The sequence below is a fragment of the Diadema antillarum genome, unplaced genomic scaffold, assembly GCF_040938485.1.
Source record: "Diadema antillarum isolate AM-2024a unplaced genomic scaffold, OU_Dant_1.0 seq00000420_RagTag, whole genome shotgun sequence".
NCBI classification, from domain to species: Eukaryota; Metazoa; Echinodermata; class Echinoidea; order Diadematoida; family Diadematidae; genus Diadema; species Diadema antillarum.
The window spans coordinates 754,763-782,285 of record NW_027271405.1 but is presented as its reverse complement, the minus strand read 5'-3'; the positions used below and the strand labels follow the sequence as shown (position 1 = coordinate 782,285).

Sequence of the window (27,523 nt, the reverse complement as noted above, 5' to 3'; positions counted from 1 at the left end):
GTGATTGGCTTGTAGTTTAGCGCCGTGTGGACGCACTTGAAAGTTAGCAATCTTAAAGTTTAGTCAATGACTAGAACCACGAGACATCTTACGCTTTACGCTCTATCCATGAGCCACGGGGGGTCCCCACTCTTAATTTCACTCCATGTGGACAAAATAATCAACGAGCTTGCGAGTTAGCGTGACCTTCAATTCTTGTTGGCTTCCGGGTCAACCTCCAGCTGCGCTATTTTGTATGGGCATAAGGCCACAGCGAAGACTCTGCACTTCCCATATAATCGAGCAGGATTTGCTCGTAAGTTGTATCTTAAAGTTTAGGTGCGTGTGTGGGCCCACGTCGTGAATTCACGAGTGGAGCTAATCATCGACAGTTAAGTTTTTGACCTAAACTTCAGGTTTGGCACTGCGTGTGAACAGGGAGGTGGGTTCCCACCCCCCTGGTGTGAACGTAACTTTTGATACAAATCTTGCGACCCAGTGAAAGAGCTCCCTCCAAAAGTCTAAACCTAAACCTACACTCCTCAGTCCTTCCCAATGATATCAGCACGAAATATGATACAATCCAAACAAAGTCAAGGGCTCAGTTTCACAGGCTGGGTGATAATGTAAACATTGCTTTAATCACTTGTAAAGACAAAAGTGCTTTAATTCAAAATACAAACAATTTCATGAACGTCCCTTGCCAAAAAGTCAAACAAGCTGTGTTGAGCATAACTCTCATCCCTTGCTTATATTTCTGTACAGGCAATTAAATGGAGTACATCAACATTATTGTTGCTAGGTCAAATGGATAGCACGTCCATGGGTTGTCAAGGAAATCCTTGGTAATGAAAGTGTGCACAAGGAACTCCCAAAACACGATTAAACTGGAAGATAATTGCAATTGGACACTTTATTGAAAGCATTTGGACACCTAGCTACCTCCAAAAAAACAAACATGGAATCAGTACAATAGGAGAAATAGCTTGCACTTGGTCACACATAGAATAGTCCAACCACAGGACTAAGTAGTATTTTCATATTTTCACAAAAAGTGATTTTGGCATCCTTTTTGTATTTTTGTTGCAATGATGTTATATGCCATCATACATACTGCACCCACCTGCCCACTTGGTCACATCACAGAATTAAGTAGTCTTTTGATATTTTTACCAAAAAAGTGTTTTTGGCATGCTTTTCTAATTTTTGATGCCATGTTGTTAATGCCATCATACATACTACACCCACCTGCCCACTTTGGCCCTGTCTCGTATCGAGCGAGGAAGTCGGCTTTGTTTGATGGCTGCCTCGGCGACTTCACCATAGTCCAGAGACACTTGTCCCGTTCTGGTGAGGGGGAAATAAAAAAACCTCTATAAGTTTTTTTCAATGTTAATACACATTAATCATACAATTCATTCACGTTAATACACACTACGAAATCTGCAAAATATGGAGATACGGTATTGGCATTGCCTTATCTCCATCCAAACTTGGCCGACTGTGAATTAGACAAGTCATTCAGGATCATGACAGTCTCAGGGGAAGGTCACTCTTATTTACCATAGGTGAGTGAGATTACATGATCTGAATCAAATGGCAGTTTGTCTCAGGATATCCATGCTGGCTGCTGAAGCAAGCATGCCGGGGAATACACCAATCAAAACAATCTCTTGAAATCCCTTTCTGCCTTCTTGCCCTGAATGAGGCACCTCGGCAAATTTGGGGAAGTGTCCTTCTTGCCCTTCTCATCTCAGAGAAAATGCTTCGGTAAGTTTGAGCTTCTCACCTTGGTGGCAAGATGAGTTTTGATAATGCTACAGTCACATGGCCGAGTCCATAAGGAACTAAAACTGTACTGACCCGGTTCGAGCCGTAGACACCCGAATTGACCCGCATCATAACCTGTGTCAATTCCTGATGGATCCTGGGGGCTATGATACGGCGGTGAAAATTTTTTGGTCATGTTCAAAATTTTCTCACGGATTTCAATTCCGTATTGATATCCGAATTGACCCGGTTCGAACCGCACTGACAAACTTCGACCCACTGTAACCCACAGCGTAAAACCATATGGATCCTTATCGTATACTGCATTGCCTTCATGCAACGGATGATGACAAGGTTCACATCCGGGTCGATATGGGTCGAAGCGGGTTGACACCGATCGATAGGGGTCGAAAAAGATTCAGTTTAGGATTTAAAGCAGATCTTTATGCGGTTCGATACGGGTCAATACGGGTCTCTATGGCTTGAACCTGGTCAATAAGGTTGTAATTCCTAATGGACCCGGTTCGAAATCCAGCCGTGTGTGACTGTAGCATAAATTACCCTCCATTCCGGGACCAATACGGCTCATTTTCACCCGGATCAAATTTGTTTTGTGACCAAGCTGTGTGTGACTGTAGCATTAGTTGCCTCAACACCCTGTGATCCTAACCAAGGTACCTTGGTGAGTTTCAACAAGTTGTCCTCATTAAAGACCTGTAACAGCATGCGGAGACCATGCAGTGGGAAGGTGGCTTGACTCAGATATATTCGAAAATCCCTGTAACGAATTGTGTACAGCTTTTTGAAGACTACTGCTCTCTAAGTACAGTCACAGCCATATAATCTTGACTGGAATTGAATACATATATCACCACTGAGCGTATGCTTTGGTGCACATATTCGCTGACGAGCAATTCTACTGAGCAAGCCTTTGCTAGTCATGGTTTTCGAATGTTCCCCAGTGGACAGCATAAGGAGATGATCCAACCAAGTCAACTTCATCTCCCTATGCTATCAGGTCTTTACAGATCCCAAAACTTGTCCCATCCTCTTGGTTGCTCTCAGCCAAAGGAGGTGCCAATCCCCCCCCCCCCCCCAAATCATCCGAGCTCCAAGGCCCACCTACCTGCTGCAGATGAAATGGCAGGATCTGACGAGAACCAGCATACAATGCACAGAGATAATGGCAATGAGGAAGAGAAGGATGGGACCAAGCTGTTTGGATACAACACAGAGAAAGATGCAAAATATCATTCACAAGTTTGTTAGTTTGTCTGTCTTTTCATTTGTGCAACACACGCAAGTGAAACTTAAAAGACACCATTTCTCCTACAATGGTCCAAATAGAAATTCGGTGAAAACACTTGTTTGTTTACATATATACTAGGTGTTTCAAAAAACATTTCCCACTTCTGATTCTTAATAATTCAAAAACTGTATATCAAATAACACTGTCATTGATATGAGTGATAGCTGAATAGTGTACAATTTGGTTGAATGTGGTTTGAACATGAAATCATAAATAAGTTTCATGAAATCCATGATTAATTTCACAGTTAGGTTCCAGACTTTGCTCTATTTTCAACCCTCTGTACAAAATTTCACTTTGCATAGGGGTCAATGGGTGTGTATGGGAGTGTGTGGTTAACACCCTAACAATGGTCCTGAACAATGGCCAGGGTTTGAATGCTTCATTATTCATTCATGAGAAATTCCACTATCACAAGTAGTCTTTATTCAGCCTCTGGCAGTATCTGTGTAAAGTCAAATGCCTGTCGATGACAGTCACGACAGTACTCTCCCTACTTCTGAAAAACAAAATTACAATGAATACCTTCTGTTCTATCGTAAACATGGTGACAGGAAGTAAAGAAAATCAATTAGAGCATATATACACTTGTGTATATGGAGCCTTAAATAAATCTACTGTGAAACAAATTGCCCCAATGATAAATGCTGCTGAACTCTTTACCAAAAATGATCTCTTTTTATCGAAAAAGCGAAAAATTTGTCGGACCATTTAATTAGTAGACAGTTGTATCAAAATGAGGAACTTTAGATCATTTATGCTTATCCCAAATTTAGTGATATGTGAAGCAAAATTTGAAAATGATTGCCAGCTGGAATGAAATGTGGTGTTTGCAAGCACTTTACCATGCATGAATTCAGACTAGCAGTGCCCAGGCAATCCACACAAATTATTGATTAAGTATTCATGTGCCAGGGAGCGCGAGACTGACGCCTAGTCAACAGGTGGTTCAGGCATGTCCATTGTTCAGGGCCATTGTCAGCACACACTCACATACACATCATTGGTTCCTGAGCGAAGTTCAATTTTTGTACAGAGGGTTAAAATTTGACCAAAATCTGAAACCTTACTTTAAAATCAATCTTAGATTTAATGAAACTGATTTATGTTTTCACGCACAAATCACCTCCAACCAAATTGTACACTATCCAGCTATTACTCATATCAATGACAGTTTTATCGGATGAATAGTTTTTGAACTATTAATGATCAAAAGTGGGAAATGTTTTTTGAAACACCTAGTACATACAACATCCTTATTTATAATACTTATATACACACATATAGTCCAACCTGTCATAGCAGTCATTTTATGTACCTCTTCATAAATGAAAGCTTTAAAGACCAACCAAATGGCTTACCATTTTTTCCAGTTATTTTCATTTTGGGCTATGACCATTAGAGACATGTCCCAGTGTTAGGCAGACATTGAATTACGGGACACACGCATGTAACATGTATTACAGACATGCATATTTTCTGATAACATTAACATTAAGTCAGGTGCCAACCTGTCCACAGAGACCACCTGTCTAAGATGGTCATCTTGTTTGTCTTGAATGGTTGCTATACAACAATTCAACAGTAGGTAGATACATAGATAGACAAATAGATGGAATGATAGATGGATAGATATGATAGGTAGATAGATAGATAAAAAGAAAGTTAGCTGGATAGATAGAAAGGATGGATAGATGGCTAACGAGACATATGCATGTACCATGGTAACTGTCGAGCCATAGATACATTGAAGATGGATAGCTATAGAAACAGATCTCGAATAGATAGTTGGTCAGATAGACATCTGTCTGTCTATTCCATAGATAGACGGATAGACAGATAGATAGATGGATGGATAAATGGATAAGAGGATAATATGGGTGGACAGATAGGCAGTGATATTCATCAGTCATTGAGCTTAACTCCTAAAACATAAAGCCCATCTCTATTTTCATCTCCATGTTCACTCACCACGATACCACACTCTTTGATGGCCATAGGCAGACTGAGGATTCCGGTGCCTAAACTGCCCTTTATAATGTGCATCAGGGTCTCAGCATTTCTGGTGGAGAAAGGGTTGAATAAATAAGACAATGGAATGAAAACTAAGGAATGAACTGTTTTTCCCACTCTATACTCTGGTAGGCTACTAAAACATTGATTGATATTCTACAGTTACTTGAAATGAAATGCCACTTCATGCATTTAAGGTGATTCTGATATAAAGTATAATATAGACCAGTATCTCAGAGTGAGAGAATTACATAAAATATTAATTTGTTTCAGTTATTATGTTAATCAAAGTCAACTAAACATGGTGGAATCATATTTTACTTCTAGGAAGAGCACAGGAAAACAGAACAGTGAAATTTCATTAAAATAAGACCTAATTACAAGAAACTTGTGGCATTGTGAAGACAGGTTTTTTGTGCAAAAAAAAAAATAATATCAGTCAAAAATGATTTATAAAAACTACACTAGGCCATGATGTCATTCTTCCATATTTCTTCTATTGGTGTCTACAACAGCAAAACAAACAAAACTACTACCCCTGGTACAGCAAACACTATTCTTTTTGTCAATGGTACAGCAATGATGACTTCCACCTCATCCCTATTAATATGGAAAGTCAGCACTTTCTATTGATCGTTAAAACTCTCTACGACATAATGATATGAGGGTTTCCTGTATTGCTTTGTCATATCAATAATGGAAGCTTGGTGAACAATGAAAACGAAAGGGAGCCTGGTAAAACAAGGAGTAGTGCTTATGCAGTCAGTAGCTCAGAAAAAAAGACAGAAATATTATTGAAGTTTCTACCACGATGATGAACATCTTCCATACTAGAAATATTATTATCAAACAGCTAACAACAGTGTGAATGAAGATTGGTCCCAAAGATGTGTGAACATCAATAATAACCGAGAACTATTCATGAGATCTCTTCACATATGAAGATGGGATCACTCCCCCCCCCCCCCCCCCCTTTCTGGTCCCTTAGTACACCTACGTAGTGGAATGTGAGGTGAGGAGGCGGGATTCTGTGGAGAGTGTGAGGTTGCCATTATCGCGGTCCTCGCGACGGGAGCTACCGCGGCCTTCAGGCACGAAGTTGACAGTGAGACTCCGTTCTTGTGACAGAATCGGCTGCCGTTCCTCTGCGGTGGACATGATGAAAGCTCGTGAAACTCTGCGAAAACAGAAAGGAAGTGGCAAAATGGAGAATGGATGTAAATAAACTCTAAATACCACTCACTTGGCATTCTTGGAATTTAGATGCTATACACTGACGAAGTCCCCTTCTCATTCCGTACATTTCTGTAGAGAGAATTCGAAGTTAAATTGTGGGTTTACGTCATCACCTCCAGATTGTAAATCCTCTTAAAAGAAAAGAATTTATTACACGTTTAAGTTTACACTAGATGATACTCTATAATAAAGTACATTTTTTAACAGTAAAATCAGATAAGAATTTGGTTGAGGAACTTCAAGGTTGAATATCTTTTACAAGAATCAGAAAGGATATCACTTACAATCATACATGTGAACTAGACAAGATCATCATCTCACGCCTTTCCAGTTGCTTTGTTTAAATATACTGTATACACCAATATTTTCGCGTACAGATATTTTCGCGAATCACGGTATCAGTGGCATTTTCGCGTGTTGTTAAATTCGCGATTGATAGTAGTAGTAGGGTCTACTGCCAAGCCCGAGAAACACGTTCAAACACTTGCCAACGTACTCGTAACGTTTTTCCATTTGCATTGTGACTTCCCAAACATGAAAATAGAAACAACACAGTAGAAGATTTATAAAATGAAACAATTACGGCATTCACAAGTACTAGTACTCAGTACCTACCAAATGTTGCAGCAAATAGACAACAAAGTTTCAGAGCTGCGCTAGCGCTAGCAAAAGTTTTACATGCATCCTATATACACGGCCCTGTACTGTCGCTGTACACAAGTGTCGGGCTAGCTACAGCTATAGCTGCGCATGGCGTCTGCACGGCCCTGCGCACATGGCGTCTGGTCGGGCTACATGCATCCCTAGGCCTCACCCGTGTACCCAACCACGTCGAGCCAGTGTTCGCTCGCGTAACGTAACGTAGCACGGTGATTGTACATTTTAATGCACGTTTAGCATCGTACTGCACTTCCACAATCGGTCGCACCATAGCGTACATACTTAGTAATATAGTAGTATGTGTACGTACTGGCCGATGTAACAGCCGCGTTCTGGTCCGGCAAGCGTTTGATGCATTTGTCATCAATTTGCACATAAGGTATGACAGGGTAATATTTTCGCGTGTCTTTAATTTCGCGATCAGCCCGGCGCTCGCGAAATTCGCGAAAATAAAACCCTCGGGAAAATAACGGCGTATACAGTAGTATGAAATTATTCTCGTCATTAGTGAGCATCTATAATCTCTACCCCTGTGCAAAGTCATATTGACAAATCATAAACGTTATCACCACTCAGTCTCTGCAACTGTGTAATAATTATTTGATGCACAGAGAATCTGCTTTCATCTGTTTAATATCAACTGAAGAAATAAAATTTATTGACAATTAAAGTGTAGGTCAATGAGAGACAAGAGCACCAATCACATTGATCAGCATACTGTATCAGCTCATCAAATTTGCAAACTGTAAACCCCATACTAGTATATCGTCGCTGGGGCGACAAGACCTTGTACAATGTCAAATGTTCAGGAGAGCCAAAAAACATGGCAGTCAAAGCACTGTGGCGAATGGGATATCCTTTCCTTTGACATGCCGTGGTGGCTTCATCTTTGGAGTAAGACAGTTGGGATTTGGACAGGTATCAGTTAACCCAATATTTGACCATTACTGAAAAAGGTCATTTTCACCAAAATTGCAGATACAAGGTCTTGTCACCCTAGCGACGATATACATGTCATACTATTAGACTTTAGGCTCTGATACCTCCTCGATCAGCCTTGAGCAACCTTCTAGCTCAATATAAACAGCATAGGTGAGAGAGTACTTCATTAACTTGTAGAATAAAGTCTGAACAATTCTGAAACGTATGAAAAAAATGTCTGAAGTGCATCATTGCATTTGAACTGCATAAAAAAGGTCTGAAAAGCGGGTTTTGGGCAGAGTAAAACTCTAATATCATTATCAGACTATAAAACTCTTGAACTCTCACATCCCTGAAGCAGACAAAATATATGAAAGGCGATCTAGTGCCATTATGCATCTGACAGGGCATTCAGACGCAAAAAAAAATTATACTACATATGTAGCTATACCAAAACGGTATAGCTATATGATGAATTTATACGTCTGAACGCTGACTAACGAAACGACATATAACGAAACGACGCATAGCGAAACGACGGTCAGAGCATCGTTTCGAACTAGAACTCGATAACAAATCAGCATTCCGTGTGCGTCTGAACGTATGGCGACCATAGAACGGTAAACTGGGCGGACAAAAGGTGACCCCACAGCTGTCACTCATGACTACAATGTATAACAGCATACGCAGTGGAAAACTGCACATCTATACGACGTTTCCCAGAACGGTCGTAATTAGTGTCTGAACGGTCTGTCGGCTATACGATGATTCTTTATACGTCGTTTCGTTATCGAGCTTTGGTATAAAATGGCATGCGTCTGAATAGGGGGTGAATGTATGACGATCATAGAACGGTATAACTGGGCGGAGCTTAACATGAGCTCATGTGAAAGGTGACCCTATTCCTCTCAGTAGTGGTGACCTCATGACCATAACAACACGTGCAGTCAGAAACTACACATCTATACAATGTTTTCCAGAATGGTCGAGATTAGCGTCTGAATGGTCTGTCAGCTATAATATGATGACTCTTTATACATCGTTTCTTTATCAAGTTTTGATACAAACTGGCTTGTGTCTTAACAGGGGATGAGTTACAACCATCATTTGTGACGTAAATACTCTTCCAGGGGATCTTCCCTTTCATTGCTGAGTACTGCCATTGCCAAGGGTACAATGTTTACCTTCAAACTGTCTTTACACGTACTTTGTCCTCGCTTTTGCAGTTCCAGTCTCCCAAAATGAGAGTAATATCCCTATGACTGACACTGTTTTGTCTATCATTTCTTGTAGCTGGTCATAAAAATCATCTACATGTATCACCTCTCTGGCTGCAATGGCAGTGTCAAATGATGCCTTTTAAAAAAAAAAGAACTTTTTATTGGATATAAACCAACAGGTAAACAAACATTACGATATTTACAAAAGGTACACATAATGTCAATATCAGCAAGGTCAACATATCACATGGTAAGTATAAAATATTAATTACTTTCTTTGGCTGGGATCATGAAATGCAACCACCACGGGCTGTTTTTCTTTCAGGTTCGAGGATGCCAAATTGCAAATAGCCTGGAAGAGGTTTCCTTTTTTGTTGTTTGTTTGTTTCCTCTACTTCCTCCTCATCCTTCTTCTACTTTACTTTATTCTTTTTTTTAGGGTGCGTTTATCTAAAAAATTTTCTGAGGCAGAATCACAATCCTAAACGCCTTTGAGGCATGTTTGGGCTATAAATGCAACCGTGTATTAAAACACATTGAGAAACGCCAATTTGAACACCATAACGGGCATTTTGAAACGCGTTTGAGAACATATCGCCTTCCTACGAGTGGATAAACGCAAAGCCGTTTTGAAACATGTTTACAGTCTCTGAGCCGCCAAGGTCAACTTCTAGTGTACGTACACGCTGAAAAAGCGCGGGCCTCAGTTGACCTCTACTTCCCAGGACCAAAGTCGTTTTCAAGCATGTAATACCTCTGAGCTGCCACAGTCAACTTCTAGTATACACGCCATTGCTTTAAACACAAAAAAGTGATTGCCCTACACTGTCTCGATTTAAAATTTTGTGTAAAAGACACCTTTTCGACAGATCGAAATTAGGTACATGAATGTAGAAAATGAGATGAGGTAGCCATGTGTGAAGTGTGCATGCATGTGTGTATGCGTGTGTGTGTGTGAGTGTGTGTATGTGTTGTGTTGTGTATGGGGGAGGTGGTATACGTGTACTTGTCTGCATTTATTATGCTGTATAATATACGTTATATTCCATGTAAATATGTTACACCTTGCCATATACTGTAGTGTATTGTGTAAAGGGGCCCCGACCACAAGCTGTGCTTCACTGGGGTCCCAAACCTATCATTCTGAATTTTTGCAGTTATGTCTTGTATTTTTGTCATGTTTGATTTGGTTTGAATAAACTGAACTGAACTGAACTAAACTGACCTCTACTTCCTGGGTCGAATGGATCAAAGCAGCTTGGCAGCACTCAAATCACAATTATACAATGTTTTGATAAACATGGCACCAAGGATTGTGTTTCAAACCATGGTTGTGAACACCATTACCACAGTTTGAAATGCATTCAAAGTATGTTTTGAAACATGATTCTCTCTCTAGTTATATAACCAGCCTTACAAGGCATTCAGACGCAAAAAAATTTATACTAGAATGGCCGCGATTTGCGTCTGAATGGTCTGTCAGCTATAATATGATGACTCTTTATACATCGTTTCTTTATCAAGTTTTGATACAAACTGGCTTGTGTCTTAACAGGGGATGAGTTACAACCATCATTTGTGACGTAAATACTCTTCCAGGGGATCTTCCCTTTCATTGCTGAGTACTGCCATTGCCAAGGGTACAATGTTTACCTTCAAACTGTCTTTACACGTACTTTGTCCTCACTTTTGCAGTTCCAGTCTCCCAAAATGAGAGTAATATCCCTTTGACTGACACTGTTTTGTCTATTATTTCTTGTAGCTGGTCATGAAAATCATCTACATGTATCACCTCTCTGGCTGCAATGGCAGTGTCAAATGATGCCTTAAAAAAAAAAAGAACTTTTTATTGGATATAAACCAACAGGTCAACAAACATTACGATATTTACAAAAGGTACACATAATGTCAATATCAGCAAGGTCAACATATCACATGGTAAGTATAGAATATTAATTACTTTCTTTGGCTGGGATCATGAAATGCAACCACCACGGGCTGTTTTTCTTTCAGGTTCGAGGATGCCAAATTGCAAATAGCCTGGAAGAGGTTTCCTTTTTTGTTGTTTGTTTGTTTCCTCTACTTCCTCCTCATCCTTCTTCTACTTTACTTTATTCTTTTTTTTAGGGTGCGTTTATCTAAAAAATTTTCTGAGGCAGAATCACAATCCTAAACGCCTTTGAGGCATGTTTGGGCTATAAATGCAACCGTGTATTAAAACACATTGAGAAACGCCAATTTGAACACCATAACGGGCATTTTGAAACGCGTTTGAGAACATATCGCCTTCCTACGAGTGGATAAACGCAAAGCCGTTTTGAAACATGTTTACAGTCTCTGAGCCGCCAAGGTCAACTTCTAGTGTACGTACACGCTGAAAAAGCGCGGGCCTCAGTTGACCTCTATTTCCCAGGACCAAAGTCGTTTTCAAGCATGTAATACCTCTGAGCTGCCACAGTCAACTTCTAGTATACACGCCATTGCTTTAAACACAAAAAAGTGATTGCCTCAAATGACCTCTACTTCCTGGGTCGAATGGATCAAAGCAGCTTCGCAGCACTCAAATCACAATTATACAATGTTTTGATAAACATGGCACCAAGGATTGTGTTTCAAACCATGGTTGTGAACACCATTACCACAGTTTGAAATGCATTCAAAGTATGTTTTGAAACATGATTCTCTCTCTAGTTAGATAACCAGCCTTACAGGGCATTCAGACGCAAAAAATTTATACTAGAACGGTATAGCTATACCAAAATGGTATAGCTATACGATGAATTTATACGTCTGAACGCTGACTAACGAAACGACGTATAACGAAACAACGGTCAGAGCATCGTTTCGAACTAGAACTCGATAACGAATCAGCATTCCATCATGTCCATTGTGCGTCTGAACGTATGGCGACCATAGAACGGTATAACTGTGCGGGGCTTAATGGGAGCGAGCATGAAAGGTAACCTTGTACCTGTCACTCATGGCCATAACAACATGCGCAGTGAGAAACTGCACATCTATACGACGTTTTGCCGGAATGGTCAAAATTAGCGTCTGAACGTTCTATCGGCTATACGATGAGTCTTTGTACGTCGTTTCTTTATCGCATTTTGGTATAAACTGGCTTGCGTCTGAATAGGGGGTTAGTCTGACTGTACTGGAGAATATTGTCTAAGTACCAATCCCATATGCATGCAACTGATACCCCTTTCAGGTAATCGTGGATGCGGATAATAGGAGCACTAAGTCGTAAAATTTTGATTACATGTACATGAACGGGAGAGGAGTAAAAAAGTGTGCATTATTTTGATGCTGCTATTATCCGCATTATTGCAGCATGAGGAGTTGATTGAGAATACATGAACGCGTTTTACAACTTATGCGGACTAACATTCCACAGTTCGGTCAAAGGTCACTCGATTTCCCGCACAACCGCTGATTGCTGAGCTTGAGCAAGAGGTGTGCATACACGTGAGTATATCATCGGAAACAGTACGTCATTATAGAGGCGTGCGCAGTAACCATGACAAATACTCCTGTCTTTTGCACCGTTATATGAACGGGCGCTCGTAAAAGTAGTGCGCACTTCATGGGATATATGAACGCGATTTTGATTACTTCATCCGCATTATTTGGATGCGGATAAATGAACAGCAATTACCTGAAAGGGGTATGATTGGTGAGATTGTTGAATGTTTAATTTCGAGTTGGGTATGTCAGTTGCCTGTCCAGCTAGCAGATATCCAGGTTTTGTGATGGACTTCATAACATATGCCACAATAATGGCTGGTGTACAAGTGTCCTTGATAAAATAAAAGGTAAATGAAGCGATTGTTCTGCATTCATCTGAGCTGCCAGCAGATTTGAAAAGGACATGCCATGTCATTTTAATTGCTACCAAGACACTTCTTAGAGTAGTGCTGACTTTGACAGTATTATAAAGAACTTTCAAACCAACCTGTACTACAAGTGTACCAGCAAATACCTGTCCCCCACATTTTATGGTGGAGTTTGCCACCATGCATTAGAAGTTTACAGCTCACAGAAATCTTGCAAGGTATGATTATCATGAATGTTCTCTAAAACTTTTGTTTTTCAATGATCTGAATGTTTTTCAAAACACAACTCATACATGTACACACACAGCTGGTTCATGCTCCCACACACTGAACAACCCGTTGAACAGTGTACATACAACTGTAAAACTTAAGGGCTTTTTACACTTGTGTTTCTTAACCCCGGACTTTCTCTGACCCAGGACTATCGTTAGTCCCGTACCAATTTTTTCAGCTTTTTACACTGGCCAATTAGTCCCGTACTATCTCTTGTCCGGGGCTAAGGAGAAAACTGACCTTTTTACACTCGTATTTCTTAGCCCCGGACTTTCCAAACCACATGAATATTCATAATTACGCTGTGTACTGTACACGTACACGCACGCACCGGCAGCACTTGATTGCCTCGTTTCTGATTGGTCAGTGAGGGTCGGACTTCGTCTCCGTCGCTTAGCCCAGGATTATTTTTTCGTTCTGTTTACACTCACTTGCTTGGCACCGCAATTGCGGTGCTAACCCCTGCTATTTTGCAGGGCCAGATAGTACCGTACTATCGGTGGGGCTAGCCCACTTTGGCAAAAACGAGTGTAAACAGAAAGTGGGCTAAGGATAGTCCCGTACCAACGGTGGGGCTAAGGCCCCCCCTTAGCCCCACCGATAGTCCGGGGCTAAGCAAAAATTTACAAGTGTAAAAAGCCCTTTAGATTCCCACAATGAACTACTTTCTACATTCAGAATAGACATACAGTTACTGTATACCTTCTCATCTAGTGATTACAGTATGTGCTTTTAAAAAGTTTTTAGATGGATTTATCAACTTTCCATTCAAAATCAATGCAAAGGAAACAAAAAAATATGCTTCCTTTTAAATATCTCAGTCATACATTGTATGTCATTACCCCGTGGCAAGAACTTTCATGGAATGAGTCTAAAAATTTCTGAAATCTCCTTGGTCGAAAGTCATGCATCAATTCTTACTGGTAGCTTATCTGATATCAAATTGTCATTGCAATCCCTAGCAATACTTACATAGAGATACTATTGCACACAAGCTGTAACAAAAGCATTTGTGCATTTAGCAAGCATTTGAGCAAATAGCAAGAGATGGCTGGCCATGCATCCAAGAGTAACAAAGAGCAAGAGTTTATGCACTGAGCAAGCATTTTATTTTCTGCACTTACAATGTAGCAAGAAATGGCTAGCCATGCATCCAGTAAATTAACTGTGCATCTAGAAATTACTGATGCACAATTGTATCAGTGGCAAGCCAAAAGGAAATGCATCAGACAGTAAATTTGCAGAGCATTGGTAATTATCGGATATATGATGAAAACAATGGATTTCTGGCAAAAATTTGTCTACTGTTCGATAAAACAGATGATACACACATCTTTTAGTGTGTCAGTATGAATAATGCACATGGAATCTTGTCTAAATCCAAGAGGCGCGGCCAAGTATGTTTAACAATTCCATAGTCACCATACAAATGTATGCACACAATTCCTATTATAAAATGGGTTCAAGAATGTAGCCAATTGGAAGCGCTGAAATGAGTCACGTGTGCGTGCATTAATTTCTTAGTAAATGCACGGCCGGGGCCTGACGTACGTCACAATGTTTACACTAGCAGTGCGCACTCAATCAGTTGTTACAAGTTACTATACGCGCTGTCAATCCTGTAAACAACTTCTAGTTCGGGCTGCCACAACAGCCGGCGGCCTTTCTTGTGCATAACACGTGGCGTACGTATACTCTTATACGTACGTACAGTACTTATGTGCGGGATTTCCGAGTGCGACGTGCGTAAATGTTTGGGACGAACATCTTCGGACATCTTGACTTTTGAGCGAGTGCTACATGTAGCTGACTGGTATTGACCCACAAAGGTACGTGAATAATGCTGTTAGTTTTCGACCCATTTTATAAAACAAATGATGCACAGGATTATTTCGTGGCGTTAGTGAAGGTGCGGCGCGCTCGAGAGTATTGACAATGGTGCGACATGCACGAGGCGCACACACACTCTATCCTGTGCATCATTTGTATACTGATGCACTCAGACCTGTGCATCATAAATTTTTATACTGTAATGAACTTTGACAATAATTAAAAACATCCTGAAAGCAACAATGAGGAATCTGGAAAGTTAACTGCTGCCAGGTACATGTATACAATGTACGTTGTATGAACAGTACATTTTGTTTTTTTCTGCAATATGGACACAGAACACACAGCTGAAATTTGTCCCATAAACACTACAGTAGGTATAATGCCTATCACACTGTGTGTTTTTGGCGAAATGATTAGACCCACTCATAACATCATTTGTACAACTTTACAACTGTCTTTAACAGAGCAAACGCGAAAAAAGTCCAGAAAACGAATGTTTCCTCAAAGAAGGCTTCTAAAACAAAGTGCAAACATCTGACACATACTTACATCAAAACATATAATTCAGTTATAATACAATTACACTGAAAACCTGAACGCAAATACACCACTATATACTCCGCGAAATACATTGCAAAATGCTGTGATATTTAGAGTGGTAATTGAAACTTCACATGAAATGCACATACAGGCTTTTAACTATACACAGCCCTGTCGCTGTACAGAAGTCGCGACAGGTTCGCACGGCGTTTGGTTGGGCTAACGAGCTTTGAGTGTACATCATGTCACGAAATAACACCCATCGCAGTGCGGTCTATCTCTCTATCTTCCTATATTCACCCCATTGGAGATGGAATAGAATGTTTATAGGCCTACAATGCGCAGTGCTTACCTCGGAGAGGTGTACTTTCGGGCCAGAAATACCACAGGATTTCACAAACGAGAACGGTACTGTACCAACTGAAAAACTGTGGTGTCTACCATGATGATATTTCCCCAAAGTGAACAGTGATAAGAAGTTATAGTGGTATTTGATACAGTGGTATTTGATATGGCAGTAATAATTTTAATGCGAATGCACCTCTTGTCATTCTTCTTGCTAGCATGTTTCATTTTCATCAAACGAGGTCACATGTCTACAGTCTACAAATCATGCATACGTCATGTTCATGATACCAATAACTTTTTTTCTTTCTTTTTTGTGATCTTTTCTTTTCTTTTCTTTGGTAGAGGAAGAGGCCAGAGGGGAAAGGGAAATCTGTAATTCAGAACACATACACACTGCAAGAGCCATCTAGCACAAAATTGTCTGTTATATTGCTCCAAGCTCTTTCATTTTTGTGTGTGCATTTTTATTTTCTTTAGGGGAAGGGGTTCATATCGGCTTTGAATGTGGCATTGTTGGTCAACCATTCTACACTCACAATGAGCGCTTTGGTCTACATCTATATCATAGGGTGCCAATTATAGCTACTTGTTATGTAGCTGGCAGTGCATTGTTTTAAAATCTCAACAAACTGAAGAATTTGGACCGTGACACCTTCCGACCAGTTCAGACTCCAAGGCTGTGACGTGCCTAGAAAGGCATGTGAATTATCAGGGGGACTTGCTGTATGTTATCAGGCAAACAAACCTCCAACTGGTAATTTTGCCACTGAATATCGGGGCAGGAAGGACGGTCTACAATACAGCACGCAGGCACACACGTGATGTCGGCAGGCACTGGAGGCCAGCGGACCATCGCCAATTTCGAACACTGTTAAGCGTGGCCTTCACTACTTCCCACATTTACAATACCATTACTATGACCCAGTGTGTAACAAAACATTTAATGGCACTTGGTACGGCTATTCATTTACAATTTCCTTTCCGTTAGCCAGAACATGAAATCTATTGGCTTTATTGGGTTGTTCCCACTGTCTGTGTGGTTTATACAGGATACAGCGTTTTGGATCAATGTCACTTTACCGGTTTTTATCACAAGTACAGGAGGAAATAGGTTATCCTACATGAATAGAAAGTGTGTATGTTATACCGCAACTCATATGCCCCATTAAACCATTTAGTATGATAAGACTGATCGATTAATGACTCTTTATAATACACAATGATTGACATACAAAATGTACTCCTGGCCTTTCTTAATACTATGAAAACATACAACTGTAGCACTGTATTGACCAGTATCTTCACTCCCAGGTTCAAAGATACATGTACTATGTAACAAGTTGCATTTACTCAGTCAAATACTGCAGTAACTGTTATTTTTCTGAGGCTGTAATTTTTGCGAAATTTGCGAATTACCGTCGGATCGCAAATTCAACAACATGCAAAAATGTCGCCATGCGCAGGGTAATAGTGCACTAATGATAGCCTTGTGTCTACAATTCACGAAAACAACATCTCGCAAATACGTCTGTGACCTCCTCATTCGCAAAAAAAAAAAAAATATATATATATATATATATCTGTATGTGAAAATAATAGCTTATACAGCATATACAGAAGCCCAAGAACGCATGATTCTACCACATTTGCAGTCTAGATATATAGAAATATAAAATTCTCTTTTTCACAAAAAAAAAAAAAAATCATGATGGGCTTTCAATTTGTGCCTTCAGCTTTCCACAAGCTGTAGTCTAAAAATCATTGATATTTGGTGAATACTCTACAGGTTTTTTTTTTTTTTTTTAATCAAAAGTGAGTTCTTGCAACATATCAGTTCTTTTGGGCCAAATCCTCCAAAATAAAACTAAAACACAAAAACCTGTCATTGTTTTTGTTTATAAATGGCACTTTGAAAATCTTTGGAGGCAAGTATGAGTCAGAGGTTCTTTAAAAAATACACTTAAAGGACAAGTTCACCTTCATAAACATAAGGATTGAGAAAATGCAACAATATTAGTAGAACACATCAGTGAAAGTTTGAGGAAAATTGGACAATCGATGCAAAAGTTATGAATTTTTTAAATTTTTGTGTTGGAACCGCTGGATGAGGAGACTACTACAGCTTGTGAGTCATATGCGTACAACAGTATAAAGAAAATATAAAAGAAAATTCAACATATTTTCACTTTTTTTCGCATAATAAAAGAGCAATTGACTTGCCTCTTTCTACAGGCAGGGGGAATAATATTACCCATAACATTTATCGGTAGCGAGTCAGGGGAATGTGTACTTTTTTCAAAAGATGGAATTTTGTGAAATTCTCTTTATATTTTCCTTATATTGTTGTACGCATGTGACATCTAAGTTATTCATACACTGCAGTAGTCTTCTCATCCAGCGGGTACTGCACAAAAACTTCAAAAATTCATAACTTTTGAACGGATTGTCTGATTTTCCTCAAACTTTCAATGATGTGTTCTACTAATATTGCTACATTCTCTCAATCCTTATGTTTATGAAGGTGAACTTGTCCTTTAAAGATTTAGAATAAAAAGAAAAATAGGGGGAAACGATGACACCACTAGTCACTACAATATGTGCTGTATGAGACAACTTTAGTGGTACAAGTACTGTATTATCTTTTTTTTTTTCTCTCTCTCTGTGGATCCCTTCTTCCTCACTCACTTTCTGTGCCACAATTCAATGTGGTAGACATTAACAGGCACCATTGTACGGATAAGTCAAGAACCAGCCGGCTACTGGAATGACATCACATGACAGCATAACAGTTTTATTATGTTTGCCCAATGGCAAGATGACATAGTTATGATCTCCCAAGGGAAACATTTTTGTGGAAAGATGCCACATGATAGAACAGTGGTATTTTTAACACAATCACTACAATAAGTTTTAATTTTCCATTCTAAAAAAAGAAAAAGAAAAAACAACAACAAGAAGTAAATTTGAGAAAAACATCATTAAAGATTGCTGCTTGTATAGCTAGTGTGCTTTCTGAACTTTGCAAATCTTTGGAGTACTTGCAAATCTTGCGATGAACACAATCCCTCCTTCATGTTCAGCAGAGTTTTCGTAACACGGCAGAGTAATGCAGCAGTTCCCTAAAAAATCCATAGAGTACATCGTAGGCAATAAGTGTTGTTGCAAGGAATATACAGGGGTGTGTTTTTATCTCAAGGTTTGATGTACTGTTCTGGAGAGGTTACAAGTCCCTCAATAGTATTTCTAACCATTCAAATGGAATATCACGCTCCCTCCTTCTTCAGTCACTGTCTCCATAACATTGCCACTTTACACACACACAAATAAAAAGTTAGAACAAACTTTGCACAAATAGGGTAGAAAAATGCTTCTAAATGAATTTACCTATATCATATGTAATTACATGATTTGCTACCAGAAACGACGAACTACAATCCTTTTAGACTGTAATTCCTTTTGCATTGGCTATTGTTGGAATTCAGACATTGACCTCTACCATGTATGACTAATTCTCTCTCTCTCTCTTGAAGCCATGTCAGAACAATGTCGTGGGAAAGGAAATGGGTGTTTCATTGACAGTGGTGTCTAGTCACGTGTACCGGTAAAATTACAAGCCACACATGACAAGGGCTGCTTACAGTGGCGACAGTGGGCATACATACATGTACAGTACTGTAGGCCTACATGCAAGTCTCACTATGCATACGATACTTATACCAGTGCACAAACCTGAAAGACAGACAGACATTGACACACACAGACAAACAGACAGAGAAGAAGAAGAGGAAGGGAATAATCAGTCACAAATTGATTTTTCAATATATGAGAAAGTATCCATTCTTTGAACTGTCTTCCAGAAAAAAAAGAAACTGATACAATTTGTTCATAATCTTATTTTCTTCTACGTTCAAATTCTTTTGGAAACAGACCAGTTATGATACTCTTTTGCCAAAATTAAATATATCAAAAGTCAATTTACCAAATATGCTCATTAACAGAGATTTAATTTAATGTTATATAGATCTATCAAGGTACAGCTCTCTGATATATCAACTACCATCAAACAACATTTCTCTTGCAGTGAATTTACAAAGAGCAAAGCCATGCCATTTTCCAAGTTTAGACCTGTACCACTTGCATAGGTTTAAAGGGATGGTACAGTTTTCAATTAAGATGGGGGCTTCAGGTTTCCAACTTTTAAATGATCAATAATTTTTTTAGACAATGAGAAACCACTTATGAAATATGAAAGAGCATATAATTCTAAGAGGAATTCACAGTTTATTTGATGAAAATTAGTTTTGAAATGGCTGAGATAACAAAACAAAGTGATCCAAATAAAAGATGGGACCCACCTTTTGTTAGGATCCCTTTATTTCACTTTATTTTTGGATAACTCGGCTATTTCAAAAACTAGTTTTAATCAAGTTAACTCTGAACTCCTCTTAGAATTGTATGCTCTTTTACATTTCATAAAGTGGTTTCAAAGTATCTTGCAAAAAGTTTAAAGCTGAATCTTCACTTCAACCAATACTATATCATCCCTTTAAAGTGTAGACACTTACAAGTACTTGTCATCCCTCAGCTCAAAAATAAACTGCCGTATTGAGCCACAGCTTGGCAATCAATTTGACATTGTTATAATTTCATAGCATATCATAATCATGTGCAAGGTGGTACATTGAGCGAGGTAACCACACTTACCACACACACTTTCGCCATTTTTTCTGGGCGGAACCACTTTGGCTCCTGTTTCACATTTGAAGAGTTTTGCAATTACTGAAATTCCCCTCCCACGAAGAAAAACAAAATGCAGAGAGAAGTTTGAAAAGGAAAATCTGAAATACCAAGTATCCCAGCTGATAAGTTGCTGATAAGTTGTTGCCAAGCTGCCACCATCTTGTGCATTTATTACAATATGAAGTCACTGCACACCTCTTGGAATAGGTCATTAATGTTATGAGCACATGAACATTACAGGCCTACACAGGAAGCTGTCCTTCATGCACTACTTCTAAACATTCCAGGGAATACACTAAAACTTCACATGCAAGAACATTAGAATCTCAACTCATTGAAGAATTACCACTTACAGTAAGTTTAATGTACCCGGGTACATGATATGTACTTTCATTTGTTAATGCTCACATGTCATTGAAGACAACTTCTGTACAATAGGATATGACATAGCAAGAAGCAATTTCTGTATAAATTTCGATTTGTTATCCATTCTGTACAGTTTAGAGTCTTGACATTTTCTTTACAATGTCTCAATTCAGGTTAGATTATAGATGACCCTTTCTCCATCCACCATCCCCCCCCCCCTTCCCCCACAAAGAAAGCACAGTGGTTAGAGTAGGAGAACTTCTAAATTCAACTTGGTCTCACTAGATTGTTCTCTGGCTTGGCAAGCCATAGTAATTCTCATAAATTGGTTTAAATACTGGAATTGCATAGATCTCCTCACAATACTGCCTTAGAAGTTCTGTGCAGTAGGGATGACCGTTCTCGCCTTCTACGGGTTTATCTCTCCTTGAAACCACACGTGCCAGCAGATAGTGACAATGGCATAATCATTGTGTACATATTTACCATATAGAGGTCAGTGGTGCAGATATCATTTGCCTGGTTTGACTTGACCCATCCTCCATCCAGGACAACTTATTTCTTTCTTTTTAGACATATTTCATTTGAAATTTGAGTTCACAGAAATTAATAAATAAATAAATAAATAAATGAAAATGGTGCATACAACCTCCCAGTCACAAATGTTTAAATTTTCCAAAACACTCAACATTTCTATTTTCCATCAAATAAACAAGAATCACAAACAGTGGCTGGTACACTATCAGCAAGTGATTGAAATTTCTCATTGTAAAACCTGCTGTTTATGACAAGACATCAATGGTTAAAAAGAACAAAGGCTGACCACACTGAACTTTCTGACTAGTGCAAAGTAATTGTAAGTACCGGTACATGTTAACTCATCCAGACAAAATGTGTACACAGTACCAAGACTTGAAATAAAACTCAGAGGATCTTTGATAAAACCCACACAAGCATGACCAAATGCAGCGAACCACTAATAATCAGATTCACCTTTCAAGTTCATACTCAAGCGTAGTTCAAGCCTCTTCATTGACTGCATTTAACACACAAATGTCTCCTAAGCTTGTGTGCAGTGGCTTGCTACAAAGTCAGCAAGGTCTGAAAAGGACTCTTAAAACGTCTCCTTTGATCCATGAAACATCACAGACACTTGCTCCTCTATAAATATTGCTCCAGTGAGCATGATATTAACCATTTCCCTGCAGGATCCTGGCATATTTTGTGCAGAGTCCAAAGGAATGTATTCCAGAAACCCATGTACAACGTAGGGAACAGGTAAACTTTCTCTTTACAGAACAAGGATAGACATACCCATTGTATGCCAATATTTGCAGGGAAAGAAAGTTTGCTAACTATTCAATATGCCTGAGATGCTTCAGGAATGTTCCTTGCTCTCCACTGACAGTCTGAAGGAAGACATTAAACATACTATCATCTTTCTATTGAATTGACTGATTGCAGTAGCAATGGTGAATTTAAAAGCATTTGCGTGCAATACCTTCATACTATTTAAAGAAGATGCAACAATGTATGTTGTAGGCAGGAGGTATGAACTCAGTGTATAACCCATATACCTAGGAAATTGCGATACCAGTGTACTTTAATTAGCATAATACAGCACATAATCAAAACACTATCAACCACTATATAGCAAAACAAATACTTTCTGTACATCTGTTTCTGCCAGTTCTAAAATGTATTGTATGACTTGAGAAAGTACCTGGGGCAAACAATTAACTGTCATAATAAGCAGCTTTTCCAATATCAATATGAGCTAGAACTGGGATAATGTAGTGACCCCTTTTTAGTTTTTTGGGTTGTTGGTTTTTTTATCAATTAGACTAGCTTGTGATGACACAACTTGTGTTAAATTCATGACTATTCACTAGAGACTGGTTCTGTTTTTGGGTGGACAGTCCCAGGGTCATTTTGGCCATTATGGTTTGCCTATCCTCTAACGCTTCTCAACCTTTCTTAACCGGAGGCCAATTTGGCTTCCACAAAGGTTTTGGGGGCCCAGTTATGTGTGTAGATCGAAAACAAATCTCTTTTTAATTCTTATTTTGAGAAAACATCGCAGCCCACCTACAAGAGCTTCGCTGCCCACTGGTTGAGAAGCACTGCTCTAAACCATCAGAATGCCATTGGGAGCGAGAACTTGTGACATGAGAAATGACTACGTATAATTAAATGACACTTCAACTCAAAGAATCTTAGGAAACTGTCAACAGTGAATAAGGGTTCTAGTAGAGCTCTATCACTGATATTTTCCAGAGAGGTTGCAACCTTTTTTAAATACATCTAACCAGAGATGCCAAGTCAGAGAGCAGCAAGGCTTGATGTTCTGAGCTCAAGGAAACAATGCAACCAATTAGGGAGTGAATGAGAGGGGGTAGGAAGCTTGATAGCACTTTTAAGCTGCAGTGTGAATTGGGTGATCTGGTGCTTATTGAATACAATATTTTGAATTATTATGAGAAAAAATGTTGTCCCAAAATGTGACATTTTTTGTTGCCAGAATTCCATGTTTTCTGAGTTTTGTTTCTATTTTTTTTTTTTTTTATGAGAGGCATGCCATGAGAAAAAGCTTGTCAGTTGCGTGAGGGTGAAAAAGATCCCCGAGGAATGAGAATTATAGTAGGTCTGATAGATTGAAGTGAATCAAAAGTAGATCGTAGATGTCTTTAGATCTAAGATACCCAGTAGACAGAAAATCTGTCTGTTTGGAGGAGTCTTTTACTTCTTTTACTTTATCAGCTCTCCTCCATAGACATGTCATTGATACCCATAGCAAAGATACAGTAGCTGACACTATTGACCGAAAGATCGGTCTGTATCTGTCCGTCGGGGAATGTTCCACAGAGACTGCGTCTGGCTTCACGGATCCCCTCCGTCTGACAGCGTCAATGGCAAAATGTAAAAGAGTGCACCGGACAGACGGATCTTTCTGTCTACTGACACTACAGAGTGCGTTAGTATGATTAGACATTGCTGGGATAAATACTGGAAGCTCTAGAGATAAGGCCAAGTAAAAAAAGAAACCAGTTTCTCGTCCTCGCGCGCATCGATTTTGGCCGCCGCATCGATTTTTTTACTATTTACTATTTTCAAAATGGCGCTGAAAATACCAAAAATTCATAATTCTCGTCCCAGCCCGCTCCCCGCCGGCATCGATTTTCGTTTGCCGCATCGACTTTTTTTGATATTTACTATTTTTTCGGCCGCCGAAAAAAAAATCGACAATTTACCTACCAATCGTGATGTCTCATTTCTAATGACGCCTTGCGTCCTCTACTTAGCTGTACAGGACAGCTAGCTGTAACTTCTGTAGTGCGTATGTAATAACGCATGCATTTCATCACACTGCGAGCTCGGCAAGAAGGAATGACCCACAAAGCAGTCGAACTCAATGGTCGAACTGCAGTTGGATGGGCGCGCGCGGGCGGGCCTGGGCTAGGCGAGGCTAGCTGTGATGTACAGCGCACTCGGTACGTCGTGAACGCGATAGCGGCAACATTTTTGCGATCAATCGCTGATATTCCACGCATGTTTCGCGCATTGTTTGTATTTTTCCCGTTTCTCATATTTCAAGCGGATGAATTGTACTGTACAAATGCTTGTGAGGATTGTATCGAGTTTGTATACATTTTCATGTCATCGTGACTATGTGATTGTGCATGTGTGTGCAGTGTCGGAAGGTATACGGTGCCGGTGCAGTGGCCGTGCCGCACGCCGCACCGTATTGGCAAAATGTGCGTACGCGTGATCCCTGAGGTCACTCCAAAATGAGTATTTTGTATTCACTCTTTTAAGAGTGAATATTTTCACTCGATCTTTTTTTAGAGAGTAGAATTATCAAATGGGTGTATCTACAAAATAAATAACTTTTCCACGGATTCTGGTTTGTCTCGTATTTCTGCGGGATACTTTTCTTTACGATGTAAATTCACGGACACGGCCGTGAGTCGTATCATCTGTAGTGTGGTATACAATCATTCATCATCCAAATGATGAGTGATTATCAAATGTCTTTTTAGAACATGAAGAAACATCTTTAAATGTTTAATGCTGTAATGCCATATTAGTATTATTTTGACATCCATCTGCAATTGTACGAGCCAGTTTCCAGTTGAATGTGCTTCATTATTGTACTGTGAAGAAATGCAGTTCTATACATACCAGCTGTGTGGACACAAAAAGTCACAAACACCAATGATGAATACAGCAGTGTTTTGAATATCATGGAATTTATTGCAGTCGTACATTCTTTGTTGAAAGACAGGTTTTATACCTGTTTCACTTAATAGCACAATACATCAGAATTGCAAGTACACTGGTATCAGAAATGCCATTACAACACTAAATACCAGTATTAAGATGGTCATTTTCCCTTGACATCTGTAGTGGAAAGAAAAAGCAAATGTATTTCTGCATGCATGAAGTTTCATTTCAAGTATGGTACATAATCTATTTGTTTGAAAATGCAGAGTGCAGGCAAGACATACACTTGGGGTGGTATTCTGAAAATCTTCCTGAGTTTCTTCCTAAGTTTCTTCCTAAGTCAGAAACTTAGGAAGTGCCTAGGAAAGACAAAATTGGTATTCTGAAATTTCTTCCTAGGCACTTCTTAATGCAAATTAGGCCATCCTTATTCCCGCCCACGTCCTTTCCTAAGCCAATACGAAATGCCGTATCATAAGGAACTAACCGATGTCTGCCAATGACAATCGCATATTACTATGACGTAGGGTCACATACACGAGGGCGCGGCATGTCCCCTTTCTCACGCTCATTTCGCGCATCAAAGTACATGTGCGCGCAATGACTGACAAGCGCGCCTATCACGATGCTTGCAGTTTGCTATTCTTAACAACGTACTTAGGACAGGGGTGGAGCTTTCCTAAATATTTTCCTAAAATTCTTTCCTAAGTGCATTCTAGAATACCAACTTCTTCCTAAGTCAGAAATTTGCATATTCCCGCCCCCTTCCTATGTTTCTTCCAAAGTCTACTTAGGAAGAAACTTAGGAAGATTTTCAGAATACCACTTAGGAAAAAATCCTGACTTAGGAAGAAATTTCTTCCTAGGAAGGATTTCAGAATACCACCCCTGGTCTCTCATAACACAGCTACCAGAGTGATATTTCATTTCATAAATTGGATATAGAAAATAGTAAAGCCCTCTCTCTTTACCTTTCTCGGAATTACCGGAAGAGAAACACATATTACTTTCATTTTGACAATCCTCGAAAAAATAGTAAGATATCAAATAGTATGGACCTCCCTCATCGCCTTGCTCAAAAAACCCGGACGAGAAACTGCTATCTTTTTTTACTTGGCCTAATAGAGGTCTACTGCACTACTGTCTAGGGTGAGTTTGTGCATGTTTAGAAATCATTTGACCGGGTGGTGCGAAAGTAAATTTTACACTTATAAGCCCTGGGTTCTGCTTTGTTAAGTAGACCTGATGCTTTCGGTCTGTCAGACTGTAGGCCTATCTGGTCGTCGGGGATATGTTCCGCAGAGACTGCATCTGGCTTCACGGATCCCCCGTCCCTGGAGGAGAGCGACAACGTAAAAAATAAATAAATAAATAAATAAAAGACACCTCCGGACAGACGGATCTTTCTGTCTAACCAGGGAGGTGTCTAACACCCGATGCCTATTCTTGCGTGGGAACCTCTTGGGTGTGTACAAGGAGCGCCCCGGGGTTAACCCGATGCCGTGACTCGATGTCAATTTTGGCCATTTTGCCTTCCTTCGCGCTTCGTACATTACTATAATGTCCCGTCTATTAATATTGAATTGAAAAGAGGAAAAAAGCATCCATACACGTAGTCGTAGATGACGTCTGTTTGGTCGTATAGACTGCATGTACATACAAGGTGAAAATTATCTGGAAATATGTATTGTCAGAATCGCCGGCTGGACGTCGCCTTGCGTCGTACGCTACACTGCTGTTTTCAACTGCGGACACATACGGCTTGACAACCGGGCGGGATACGATCCCGGGATCAGCCTGACTCAGAAACGGCTGATCGACTGCAGGTCAGAAAGACTAGGAAGTGCCATTTCCCTGCAAAGCAAAATCCACAGATTTCAGAATATAAAACTTTCTTAAACATGGTATGCTGGCTTACCTGTCATTCAAGCAGTTGTCGATGAAGAAGGCGTTAATTGTCTTATCATTTAAACACTCTATTATGTGCCCTCAGCCCACAACCAAGGAAGCTAGAAAGATAGGAAGAGCACGATAGATCACCCCATGCCATACAGCCACAACAACACACAGAGTATGAGTTTCATGGCACTGTTTACACCCACGACAGCTGACTGATCATGTGCATCGCGTACAACAGTAGCAGCAGGCGCGCGCCGCAGTCACGCAGAGGAAGGAAGGGCTGTGCGTACGTATGGCAAGCCTTTTTTACATTTAAAGTTAATTTCTGATATCACAAATTCCATTTTGTGATA

The 27,523-nt window shown here is 39.7% G+C and overlaps 1 protein-coding gene across 1 annotated transcript in view; it reads right to left on the bottom strand.

The window, feature by feature from the left end:
• Positions 1 to 27,276, bottom strand: part of LOC139732408 (neutral amino acid uniporter 4-like) — a 37,815-nt gene extending 10,539 nt beyond the window's left edge. Inside the window, exons 1-5 of the mRNA XM_071643273.1 lie at positions 27,190 to 27,276; positions 6,069 to 6,248; positions 5,030 to 5,120; positions 2,876 to 2,964; positions 1,228 to 1,326 (exon numbers count right to left, since the gene is read on the bottom strand). Of these exons, the coding sequence (XP_071499374.1) occupies positions 1,228 to 1,326; positions 2,876 to 2,964; positions 5,030 to 5,120; positions 6,069 to 6,229 (440 nt within the window). The 5' untranslated portion in view covers positions 6,230 to 6,248; positions 27,190 to 27,276. The remainder of the gene's footprint in view (positions 1 to 1,227; positions 1,327 to 2,875; positions 2,965 to 5,029; positions 5,121 to 6,068; positions 6,249 to 27,189) is intronic.
• Positions 27,277 to 27,523: the final 247 nt, after the last annotated feature.